The sequence below is a fragment of the Piliocolobus tephrosceles genome, chromosome 6 (genome assembly GCF_002776525.5).
Source record: "Piliocolobus tephrosceles isolate RC106 chromosome 6, ASM277652v3, whole genome shotgun sequence".
Lineage (NCBI taxonomy): Eukaryota > Metazoa > Chordata > Mammalia > Primates > Cercopithecidae > Piliocolobus > Piliocolobus tephrosceles.
Window position 1 is genome coordinate 145,271,793 of NC_045439.1, and position 12,987 is coordinate 145,284,779.

At 36.5% G+C, this 12,987-nt stretch overlaps 1 protein-coding gene across 7 annotated transcripts in view; it reads right to left on the reverse strand.

Moving 5' to 3' along the window:
- MYO9A (myosin IXA) overlaps positions 1 to 12,987 on the reverse strand; it is a 312,565-nt gene that overhangs the window by 180,136 nt on the left and 119,442 nt on the right. For all 7 annotated transcript variants that reach the window (XM_031935820.1, XM_023220687.2, XM_023220686.2 and 4 more), the window contains exons 10-11: positions 8,117 to 8,233; positions 4,743 to 4,877 (exon numbers count right to left, since the gene is read on the reverse strand). In XM_031935820.1, the coding sequence (XP_031791680.1) occupies positions 4,743 to 4,877; positions 8,117 to 8,233 (252 nt within the window). The remainder of the gene's footprint in view (positions 1 to 4,742; positions 4,878 to 8,116; positions 8,234 to 12,987) is intronic.

Below are 12,987 nucleotides of genomic sequence, written 5' to 3' on the forward strand. Positions count from 1 at the left end.
CAATCAACCACATATCAAAAATATTTAGAAAAAATATATAAACTTAGAAATGAAACAGTATAGCAACTATTTACATAACATTTACAATGTATTAAGGATAAGATACTGAGAGATGATCTAAAGTATACTGGAGAATGTGTATAGATTATGTGCAAATACTGTGCTATTTTACATAAGGGACCTGAACATCTGTGGATTTTGGTATTCTTCAGCAGGGGGTCCCTAAACCAATCCCCTGTGGATATGCAGGGATAGCTGTACTTTCAAATATCAGAAACCTCTTTGGGTCTGTCTCTTAGTCTACATTATAGTCTCTACCACTACCTTGATTCAGTTCAGAATCACTCACCCATTCTACAGTCATGTGCCACACAAAAACATTTCGGTCAAGGACCAACTGCATATACAATAGTGATCCCTAAATTCATGAAAAATTTGTATTGTCTACCAACATCTTGATCCTGACCCTGTGTAGGCCAATGCTAATATGCTATGGTAATATGTATGTATACATGCTAATATGTATGTACGTGTCTTTGCTTTTAACAAAAAACTTTTTAAAGTTTTAAAAAAAATTTAATAAAGGGCTTATAATTATATAAAGACAAAACATTTTTGCACAGTTGTACAATGTGTTTGTTTTAAATTGCTACTACAAAAGTCAAAAAGTCAAAAAAAGTTCATAAAGTAAAAACATTACAGTGGGCTCAAAAGTTCATAAAGTAAAAACATTACAGTGGGCTTAGGTTAATTTATTATTACAAAAAGAAAAAAATAAATAAATTTAGTGTAACTTAAGTGTATAGTGTTTATAAAGTCTAACTAGTATGTATACAGTAATGTCTTAGGCCTTTATCACCACTCACCCAACATCTCACCCAGAGTAACTTCCAGTCCTGCAAGCTCTAATCATGGCAGGTACCCTATGTAACTGTACCATTTTTTATCTTTTATATTGTATTTCTACTGTATCTTTTCTATGTTTAGATACATTTAGATACACGAATACTTACCACTGTGTTACAATTGCCTACAATATTCAGTGTAGTACGCTGTACAGGTTTGTGGCCTAGGAGCAACAGGCTATATCATATAGCCTAGGTGTGGCTATACCACCTAGGTTTGTGTAAATACACGACGATGTTCATGCAACAGCAAAATCACCCAATGATGCATTTCTCAGAACACATCGTCATCATTAAGTGACACATGACAGTACTTCAACTAGTTCATAGATTTTTCTCCTTCTTTCCAGTTCACTGCTCTTCAGTCCAATTCAAGTCCTCTGCTAAATATACTTCAAATAGCTTCTCATTGTCTGAAAAATTCTAATCTTCTCTGCATGACATGTAAGTCCACAGTTTTAAGTACAATATGTATGTTACCTTTGCCTAAAATATCTTTTCCCATTGACAATCTAGTGAGCTCCAGCTCACTATTTGAAGCTATATACCAGAATCAACCCTGGAAAATTTCTGCAGCTTTCAGGTAGTTCCAATCAACCTCATCCTTTGTGTAACTACTTTACCTTATATCTGATTTCAGCATTTACATCCTGCATGGCAATTATTACATCTCTTTCCCATCCTACGTGCCTATGTACTCCTTTTGGACAAAATTTAGAACCAAACCACAGTCATCATATTGAAGATTTTTCCTATAAATGTACCTGTGATACTATATCTTCTTTTTAAATATTTTAACCTTAACTGATTTTATACTCAACTGAACTTAACAATAATCACTGAGTCACTGAGTACCCATTTCATACCAGTTACCAATGAGGTACATACAAATAAGACACTTGACAAGATTCTGAACCATAATTGCACCGCATTGCCCAAAACGTTGATATTCAGGGTAGCAAGTAAATGAGAATCACCCATCTTCCAAGTAGTTTTGAACACATTTTCCATAAACTCTAAGGTTTTTTATTTTTATATAATACATTTATGGTCAAGGCATTTCTTCTGGTTGGCTGTCTAATCCAGACTTCCAGAAAAGAGTAATTTCAGTTTATAATAAAGAATGCTTGTCTTTTTCAAAAGCAACTTAACCAATGTTCTGTTTAATGATCCACAGAGCAACTGATGTTCTGCTCTGCAAAATATAGAACCCAGACAACAAAATGCATTCCCTCACTCTTTTAACACATATATTTATCTGCAAGAGATAAAGAATATTAATTTAGTATGATTTAAGTAAGAGTCTTAGACTGAATCAAGAGACATGGATGGCAATCCCAGCTTAGCTTTTGGTTAAAAGAAAATATTATAGTGCCAGAGTGTTAAGGTTTGAATACTGGCTTTAGACGTCATCTAAAAAACTAGAATAAAAACAGTACTGACTGATAAATAACACTACATAACTCATAAGTGTTAGCTAATATTATAACAAATAATATTATCTTTCCAAAGCTCTAGTGTAGCATCTAGCTAAAAGGTTGTATGTTTAAAACTTTAAGCATTCATCAAGTTGGCCAGGACTAATATTGTCATGTTATTGTTAACCAGCCATTACATCCTTTAAGCAAAATAGAGGCACTTTTTTAAAAAGTTAAGACAGAGAGCAATAAGATCCAATGATGGGAGACTTGATGATATAAAGATCTTTTCTCCCCCTTTTCTGTAGACCTGCTAGCTGTTATAATCTTTCTGTTTATTCTCTATTCTTAACCATTTCCCTTGATTCAGTTTGATGAAACCTGTGTCTGCCTATGTCCTCACACACAAATTCTGAGGTACAATGTAAACCTATTACTGATTTCAACCTGAGTTTGGAGAAAACGTCCACATTTTGTGTGACCCTACCTTTACCCCAATAATTCTCATGGAAACTGAAAGCCCATTCTTTTCTTTGAGACAGAGTCTCACTCTGTCACCCAGGCTAGAGTACAGTGGCACGATCTCAGCTCACTGCAACCTCCACCTCCCGGGTTCAGGCGTTTCTCCTGCCTCAGCCTCTTTAGTAGCTGGGATTACAGGCTCCTACCACCACGCCCGGCTAATTTTTGTATTTTTAGTGAAGATGGGGTTTCACCATGCTGGTCAGCCTGGTCTCAAACTCCTGACCTCGTCCATCCACCTCGGCCTCCCAAAGTGCTAGGATTACAGGTGTGAGCCACTGCTCCCAGCCGAAAGCACACTCTTTTTATACTAACTTAATCAATCTTGAGATTCTCATAAGAAATATCTAGTTACCCATCTTGGTCTCTCCATACCTAGTTTCTTTGTATCTACACTCTGTATTGACTTGAGATTCTGTTAATAAGCTCCTCTATCCCATCCTAGAACTAAGAGACCAAAGCAATCAAACAAGCATACAGTTGGCCCTCCATATCCTCGAGGAATTGGCTCCAGGACCCCCTGTGGATACCAAATCCACAAATGCTCAAATCTCTAATATAAAATGGCTTAGTACAGTCAGCCCTCTGTATTTGCAGGTTTGTATCAGTAGCTTTGTATCAGCCATGGTTGAATGCTTGGATATAAAACCCACAGATAAGGAGGACCGATTGACTGTAACTTAGGATTACATACAGTGACCAAGCCCATGGTAGCAATTAAAAATTAACACCATTGTTTCTAAACCCCTGTGTGAAAGAAAAAAAAAGAAAAGAAAAAAACAATCAACACCAGCAATAAAAGCAAAACAAACACACACATCTATTTATTCAAAGGTTCATTCAAGGCCAGGCGTGGTAGTTTGTGCCTGAAATCCCAGCACTTTAGGAGGTCAAGGGGGGAGGATCGCTTGAGCCTAAGAGTTTGAGACCAGTCTGAGCAACATAGTGACACCCTGTCTCTATAAAAAATAAAAACAAAAATTAGCTGGGTGTGGTGATGTGCACCTGTGGTCCCAACTCCTGAGTGGCTGAAGTGGGGGGACTGTTTGAGCCCCAGAGGTCGATAGAGTGAGCCAACATCAAGCCACTGTACTTCAGCTTGGGTGACACAGCAAGAAGACCCATTTCTAAAAAACACACACCCCTGCAAAAACAACAAAGGTGCAATCAAATAAGGATATATAAGCAATTTTTTTTTTTTTTTTTTTTGGAGACAGTCTCATTCTGTTGCCCAATCTGGCATGCAGTGGCTCGAACACAGCTCACTGCAACCTACATCTCCCAGGCTCAGGTGATCCCCCAACCTGAGTCTCCTGAGTAGCTGGGACTACTGGCATGCAATACCCCATCCGGTTAATTTTTATATTTTTTGTAGAAACAAGGTTTCGCCATGCTGCCCAGGCTGGTCTCTAACTCCTGGGCTGAAGAGATCCACCCACCTTGACCTCCCAACGTGCTGGGATTATCGCTGTGAGCCACCGCGCCCAGCCAGCAAATCTATTTCGGGGACTATAAAACCTCTGTCATCTGCTTACAATGATATGTGGACCACAATATTTGTATTGAAAGACAAGATTTAAAATGCTTATTATGTGCTCTCCATTCTTTTAATAAAATATTATAACTGATATTATGATAATTGAAGCTACCAGACTACTCTGTTGTATCTCACACATTTCTAACTCCATCAGTTGAGTTTACATATACAAAGAGGCAACGGTATTTCTTCCCAAGCCAATTTACATCGTTAGTCCTGTTTATAAAGGCACGTTTCAATATTTAATAGAAATACTATGTAAATCAATAAAATGTGTGGAAAAAATAAAGCGTATTATGAATATGACTGAAAGATATGTGTGATGGGGGGACAAGTGTGTATACACATTCAGGTACTCACTTGTTCCAATTTAAAGATATGCTGATTAAAGTAGTGCTGTAAACGTTCATTAGCAAAATTAATACAGAACTGTTCAAAGCTGTTATTTTCATAATCTTCAAACCCAAAAATATCAAGAACACCAATGGACAATGTCTGTAAAACAAGAGAAAGTTTTGATTAAAAGTAATGTTTAAATTTATTTAATGAAAAATATCTACAACATAAGTAACAAAATGCTCAATTCCTCTAAAGCAGTGCACAGGGGATTGTGTTTAGTCAGTATTCAAAATACATCATGAATTAAAAGTATTCCAGTTCTCTTTATCTTACTTTTGTCCTAATTAAAAAATACATCCAAACCGTTAATACATATAATCTATAGATTACAGAAATGTGTGAAACAAGGTTAATGGCCTGTTATCTTAAGAAACCTCAGAAATCCCTAAGATCTAAAAGGGAATGGAAAAAAAACAGAGTATGGGGAAATCAAAAGGTTATTTAAATGAAGGATCAAGAGAGGCAGGTTACTCCTGGCTATATCAAAAAGACGATGCAATTTTTCCTATTTTGACTTCTACATTCCAATAAATAGAATTCTTCGTTAGGAACCAAACTAGTATATTTTATAAGCCTCATGAAGACTGAGTGAAACTAGATGTCAGAACGTATGGTTTCTTTTTTTTTTTTTTTTTTTTGAGACGGAGTCTCGATCTGTCGCCCAGGCTGGAGTACCATGACGTGATCTCAGCTCACCATAACCTCTGCCACCGGGGTTCATGCGATTCTCCTGCCTCAGCCTCACCAGCAGCTGGGTTTACCAAGGCATGCACCACCACTCCTGGCTAATTTTTTGTATTTTTGGTAGAGACGAGTTTCACCATGTTGGCCAGTCTGGTATCAAACTCCTGAGTACAGGTGATCCACCCGCCTCAGCCTCCCAAAGTGCTAGGATTACAGGCGTGAGCCACCACACTCAGCCAGAACATATGGTTTCAAAAAGTTAAAAATATTTATTTAAAAAAAAAAAATTTGAGGTTTAAAATGTTGAATAGTGCTAAAAGGATTATAACGAAAGACAGCAATCCCTGCCTCATCAAGGTCTGCTCCCTAAAGTCAACCACATTCAAATCTTTCAGCTGTTTGGTAGAATACAGAACACAAATGCTTATTCTTCTAGTTCACTTCTAGGAATAAGCTAACTTCTTACTATGGATTTGGCTCTAATACCTGCATATAAACACTTTTCTCATGACCCCAACCCATTATAGAAATACAGTTGTATGACCATTTTGGTTAAATGAAAATAATTTTTCTCCACTGGTGCTAAGAGATACAATGGGCAAACTGATACAATGAATGATAAATAGTAAGATTTTTTTTTTAAAGCCTTTACTATTTTGTTTAATTCTGCCAAGTTTAGGCCCTTAAAAAAGTTAAAATAATGCCCTTCGAAAATAAATCAATTTGATAAACTAGATTACAATTTAAATTAATTTTTATGACTGTGAGTTTACCTGAAGCATGAAAAATTAACATAAGAGCAATTTCACATTTAAGGCAATATGATTAAATTAAAAAGACGACATTTTTAATCAGTCTGACAAGGTGGACTAGTCCATGAAGGCTGCCCAGAAAATACAACTAGATGTGAAATGATTAAATACCTATAATCTGCTATATTAAAAATAAATTCTAGTTAGAAAAAGTCTAAACATAAAAAATTATAATTATAAAAATATAAGAATAAATATTTTACAATCTTGGGCTAGAAGAGGCTTTCCTCTTTAAGTAAAATACATATACAAAATGCAAAACTAAAAACAAGAAAAATGACAGAATTAACTGCAAAAAAATTACAACATAAAATCACAAAAACAGATATTATAAATAAAATCTAAAAAGATATTATAAATAAGTAAATAAGAAAATAATTGTAATATATATCAAACTATAGGCCTCCACAAATATCCACAATAAATGCCTTCTAAAAAGGAGTAGGCCAGGCATGGTGGCTCACGCCTGTAATCCCAGCACTTTGGGAGGCCAAGGAGGGCAGGTCACTTGAGGTCAGGTGTTTGAGACCAGCCTAGCCAACATGGTGAAACCCCATCTTGACTAAAAATACAAAAATTAGCCAGACATGGTGGCGAGCACCTGTAATCCCAGGTACTTGGGAGGCTGAGGCAGGAGAATCACTTGAATCCAGGAGACGGAGGTTGCAACAAGCCAAGATTACGCCATTGTACTCCAGCTTGGGCAAAAAGAGTGAGATACTGTCTCAAAAATAAAATTAAATTAAAAATAAAAAGGAGTATCAAAAAGACAAAATTTAAAAAAAACACAAAGATATTTTAAAAATATAGAGAATAGAGAAAACATAAGGCGATGATGAACTTTTATCTATCATTAAAAATAATGTAATAAAATGACCATTCCCTTATCAGATTAAGAGAATGTAAATACTGATAACATCCAATGTGGGTAAAGGTGTAGGGGATCAGGTGCTTTCACACACTGCTGCTGGAAATGTATAGTCTTTTTTGGAAAGTGTCCAATTTTTAAAATGCATCTATCCTTAAACTCAGCAATCAGCAGGGCATGGTGGCTCACGCCTATAATCCCGGCACTTTGGGAAACCGAAGCAGGTGAATTGCCTGAGGTCAAGAGTTCAAGACCAGCCTGGCCAACAAGGTGAGACCCTGTGTCTACTGAAAATACACAAATGAGCTGGGTGTGACAGTGGGCAACCATAATCCCAGCTACTCAGGGGGCTGAGGCAGGAGAATCACCTGAACCTGTAAGTCAGAGGTTGTAGCGAGACCATGCCACTGCACTCCAGCCTGGGTGAGAGCGAGATACCATCTCAAACAAACAAACAAACAAAGACAGCAATCCCACTTTGATAATTTTATCCTAGAGAAATGCATACACAGGTAAGTAAAAGAATATTTGTTACAGCATTGTCTATAACAATAAAACAAAAATAATCAATTTTTAATGGATGGATTTATGGTACACATCTTATTATGTATTTATATTAAAACATTTTTTTAAATAGCCAGGTCCAGATATATAATGAGACAGAAAATATTTCAAGAGATTCTAGGTAAAAAAATATATATATATGTTTGAAAGAATACAGAGAGCATGATTCTATTTACATTTTTTAAAGCAACTCTGAATATACACATGTTTGGGAGGTAAAAACACATAATAAAAAAGGTCTAGAAAGACACACAGAACAATTCTTCTGAACAGGGTAATAAATAATGAATAAAAGTGATTTCTTACTTATTACTCTATATAATTCTGTGTTTTTAAATTTCATATATTAACCAGTTTACTAAAATAGCTTTCAGGGAAAAACATATTATAATCTAATATATCATTACCTTGGTATTATGCTCTAAATCTTTACTATTCAGAAGTGCATGATTAATTCGAAAAACTATCCAGTCAAACAGGGCACTATATAGAGACTTAGCCATGGAGTTCCTCACTGTCACAGCCTGAAAAACAAAAGGATTACAAGTGCATGTAGAATTGACAATGATATGATTAAGATACCATGACAAAGTTTTTTGCTCCCATTCAAGAAAGAAACTTACTATTCTGAATTAGAAACTAATTTTTCTCTCAAAATACAAAATCTATAACTTAAGTTTTTTTTTTTGTTTGTTTTTGAGACAGAGTTTGGCTCTTGTTGCCCAGGCTAGAGTGCAATGGCGCAATCTTGGCTCACCATAGCCTCCACCTCCTGGGTTCAAGTGATTCTCCTGCCTTAGCTTCCCAAGTAGCTGGGATTACAGGCATACGCCACCATGCCTGGCTAATTTTGTATTTTTAGTAGAAATGGGGCTTCTCCATGTTGGTCAGGCTGGTCTCGAACTCCTGACCTCAGGTGATTCACCCATCTCGGCCTCCCAAAGTGCTGAGATTACAGGCGTGAGCCACCACACCCAGTCAATTGAAGTTTTCCATATGTACTCATTCAATTAGTCCCACTCAGAGAATCTAGGCCAAAACTTCCATTAAAGATAAGAGAAACAAAATGTAGGTCACTCAGTTCAAAACATGTTTACTAAAAATTGGGATATATATTCCCCCTAGGAAAGAAGGTTTAATTGGAAGTTTACAAACAAATGACTTTGCCAGTTAAAGTGGGTAAGAGTATTCTAGGCAGAGGAATAAATCTGTTAGCAAACAGCCATTAATTTCTGCGGGATCCAAATCACCCTCTTAAAACATACACTAATACAACCACAATTACACTGATAGTTGTCTTCAGCTTGTCACCCATAGAAACTTCTAGAATTACTCCATCCTTGAGGACAGAAACAATTCCTTCATTATGTAGTTACAAAATGTATTTTTTCCTCACTCTAAGCTTTCCAAGTTTACGACAATTCTCTATACTATCTGCTCTATTTTCTTGTAAGTCTGAAATTGTTCTTAAAAAAACAAGAATTTCACCATTTAGAAAGCATAAATTTACAAAAAAAAAAAGGGGGGGAGTAGGGTAGGGCACATGTCTTACAGAATTGAGTCTTGGCACTTAGAAGAATATAAATCCTAGGAATTTACATATTTATTATCTAGGGGTTTATTTTGAAGCTTGTATATTCAGGTATATATTTATAACACTGTTCCGAAGTATAAAGAAAATAGAGAGTAATGATTAAGAACTAGACTATCTTCCAGTTCTAGTTTTTCTACTTATTCTAGCTGCATAATCGTGACTAAGTTACTTAACCTCTTAGGCTACTGCTTATACATCTGTAAAAAGAAGGTAATACTACAACCTACCACACAGGTGATGAATTAATTTCTGAATACTGAAGGAAAAAGAAGCTTCCAGTTCCTAGACCAAAAAATAACTGCCTACATAGCAGAGAGAAGATTGGCATCAAATTCTCTATCTTCAACACCAGAAACCTGTATTATTTTTTATTGTTGTGGAGTTTTAGAATATTTTTAATCTGCAAATGGTTGAATCCTTGGATATGGAATCTGAGTGTAAGGTGAACCAACTATCAAGAAAACCAATGGTAGAATGAAAATATAATAGAATACCACTGTATTTTTCCCCCAGAAAGAAAAGAAAAATGAAGATAATCTTATAAAATTCGGGAAAAGTACAATATTTGAAAACTAAATCAACAAATATAAGACACAGAATAAGCATATAAACATTATCACAATAAATTTTATGAATGAGTTGAATTTAAAAGACAGACCTTCAGACAAAGATAAAAACTAAAGTCTAACTACACTACGGTTTACATAAGGTACCCTTTTTATAAAATACCATAATTATAGAATCCAGATATGCCAATACAATACCTATTTATTTACTTTGTACTCCAAATTTTATACTTTCAGCCCTTTTCTCTGAAACGCAGCAAACTCAAATACCAAGTAATATTTTCCCACCCAAACAAGACCTCATTTAGCGTTTCCTATCTCATTGAAGGGTACCAATATTCTTACAGCTGTGTAAACCAGAAATGTAGGACTCATCCTTGACACCTCCTTTGTTTGCCTTGCTTCCCATTATTCAAGTCATTACCAGGTCCTATTGATTTAGTCATCAATTTTTTTTTCTTTTAAATCCATACATTTCTCCCTATCAATATATCACCATTCTACAAAGCAAATATCATTCTATTGCAGCCTCTGAACTCATCTCTCTACATCCACTCCTGACTTCTATGTTTGACCAAAACCCAAGATAGCCCAAAAGATTCCCATCCCCTGGGGAGTACAAGTTCTGTATAATTCCCTCCTCGTAAGTGTAGGCAGAACTGTAAATACAATGGATTCCACTCCCATATGAACCTGATGTTACATGATAAAAATGAAGGGATTTTAAAGATATAAAAACCCAAACCAATTGATTTTTTAATCAAAGGGAGATCATCCTGGATAGGACTGACATAACCAAAAAAAGCTCTTCAAAAGGGATTTGAGTTCTGCTGTAAATAGAGCTTCTCCTGCTGACCCTGAAGAAGCAAACTGCCATGTTACAGGCAGGGTCATACGGCAAAAAATCACATCAACCTCTAATTGTTGAGAATGGCCCCTGACTGACATCCAGCAACAACAGAAAACTAGGTGCCTCAGTCCTAGAATCACAAGGAACTGAATCCTGTCAACCACCTGTGAACTTGGAAGAGAACCTCAAGCCTCAGATGACACATTATACCCCGATGGACATCTTAATTTCAGCGCCTGAGATTAAGGGGCTGAAATTTTTATTAAAGAAATAACGAGCCGGGCGCGGTGGCTCAAGCCTGTAATCCCAGCACTTTGGGAGGCTGAGACGGGCGGATCACAAGGTCAGGAGATCGAGACCATCCTGGCTAACACGGTGAAACCCCGTCTCTACTAAAAATACAAAAAACTAGCCGGGCGAGGTGGCGGGCGTCTGTAGTCCCAGCTACTCGGGAGGCTGAGGCAGGAGAATGGCGTAAACCCGGGAGGCGGAGCTTGCAGTGAGCTGAGATCCGGCCACTGCACTCCAGCCCGGGCAGCAGAGCTAGACTCCGTCTCAAAAAAAAAAAAAAAAGAAAGAACGGCTGGGCACGGTGGCTCACGCCTGTAATCCCAGCACTTTGGGAGGCCGAGGCAGGTGATCACACGGTCAGGAGTTCAAGACCAGTCTGACCAACATGGTGAAACCTTGTCTCTACTAAAAATACAAAAACTTAGCTGGGCATGGTGGCGGACGCCTGTAATCCCAGTTACTCGGGAGGCTGAAGCAGGAAAATCACTTGAATCTGGGAGGCAGAGGTTGCAATGAGCCAAGATCACATCACTGCGCCCCAGCCCAGGTGACAGTGTGAGACTCCATCTCAAAAAAAAGAAATAAATACACCAAACAAATATAAACAAAAACAAAGCTGGGAATACAAAACAATCTCAGAAGGTTACATTTAAAGTCAAAAATAAAAATAAATACTAAAAACAATTTTGTAATGAAAAAGGTGGTATGGTCATTAGAGAAATGCAAATCAAAACCACAATGAAACGAGTCACAATGGCTATTGTTAAAAAGTCAAAAAACAACAGATGTTACTGAGGATGCAGATAAAAAGGAACATTTATACACTGTGGGAGGGAGTGTAAATTAGTTCAACCATCGGGGAAGACAGTGTGGCAATTCCTCGAAGGACCTAAAAGCAAAACTACTATTCAACCCAGCAATCCAATTACTGGGCATATATCCAAAGGAATAGAAATCATTTTATCATAAAGACACATGCAAGCATATGCTCACTGTAGCACTATTCATAAGAGCAAAGATATGGAATCAACCTAAATGCTCATCAATGACACACTGGATAAAGAAATGTGGTACTTACACACCATGGAATACAATGCAGCCATAAATAAGAAGAAAACCATGTCCTTTGCAGGAATATGGATGAAGCTGGAAGCCATAATCCCTTGTAAACTAACACAGGAACAGAAAACCAAACACAGCATGTTCTCACTTCTAAGTGGAAGCTAAATGATGAGAACACACGGAGACATACAAGGGGTGATAAAGAGTGGGAGAAGGGAGAGGATCAGGAAAAATAACTAATGGGTACTAGACTTAACACCTGGGTGACGAAATAATCTCTGCAACAAACCCCCATGACACAAGTTTACCTATATAACAAACCTGCACATATACCCTGGAACTTAAAAGTTAAATTTTTTAAAAAAGAAAAAGGTAGTGATATAAAATGTAAAAAGCAATGAATCTTTATTTTACATAAAAGAAATATAAAACTCTTAAAGATTTGGCTTTCTTATTGTTTAGAAAGAAGCTCTCAAAGTGGAAGACTATAATATGACATAAGAAGATATGTGGACTTGGAGACATAGAAGATGAGACAAATGGATCAATGTCAAGCTTAAAAAACATTCTCTAGAATTCAATCACAATTTCCTCACCTCTGTCTTCTAATCTTCTAATTTCATATTCCTGTCCAATTTTTATAATTATCATAATATGATTTGTCATCACTTTCATAAAATTACTCCATAAAGCAGTGGCTTTTCAATAATTTTCCTACCCCTACAGATCTGAGTGGTATAATAGTAGCAACAAATATTACCTAGAAGCCTCAGTATACAGATGATATTTAAAGTGATGGGACTGGGTAAGATAACCTCAATGAAGAATATAGAGAAGAAGAAACAAAGACTGTGTCCTAGGGTACTCCACCTTTTAGAGATAAAGAAAAAAGAAAAGACAAGCAGAAAGAACTGC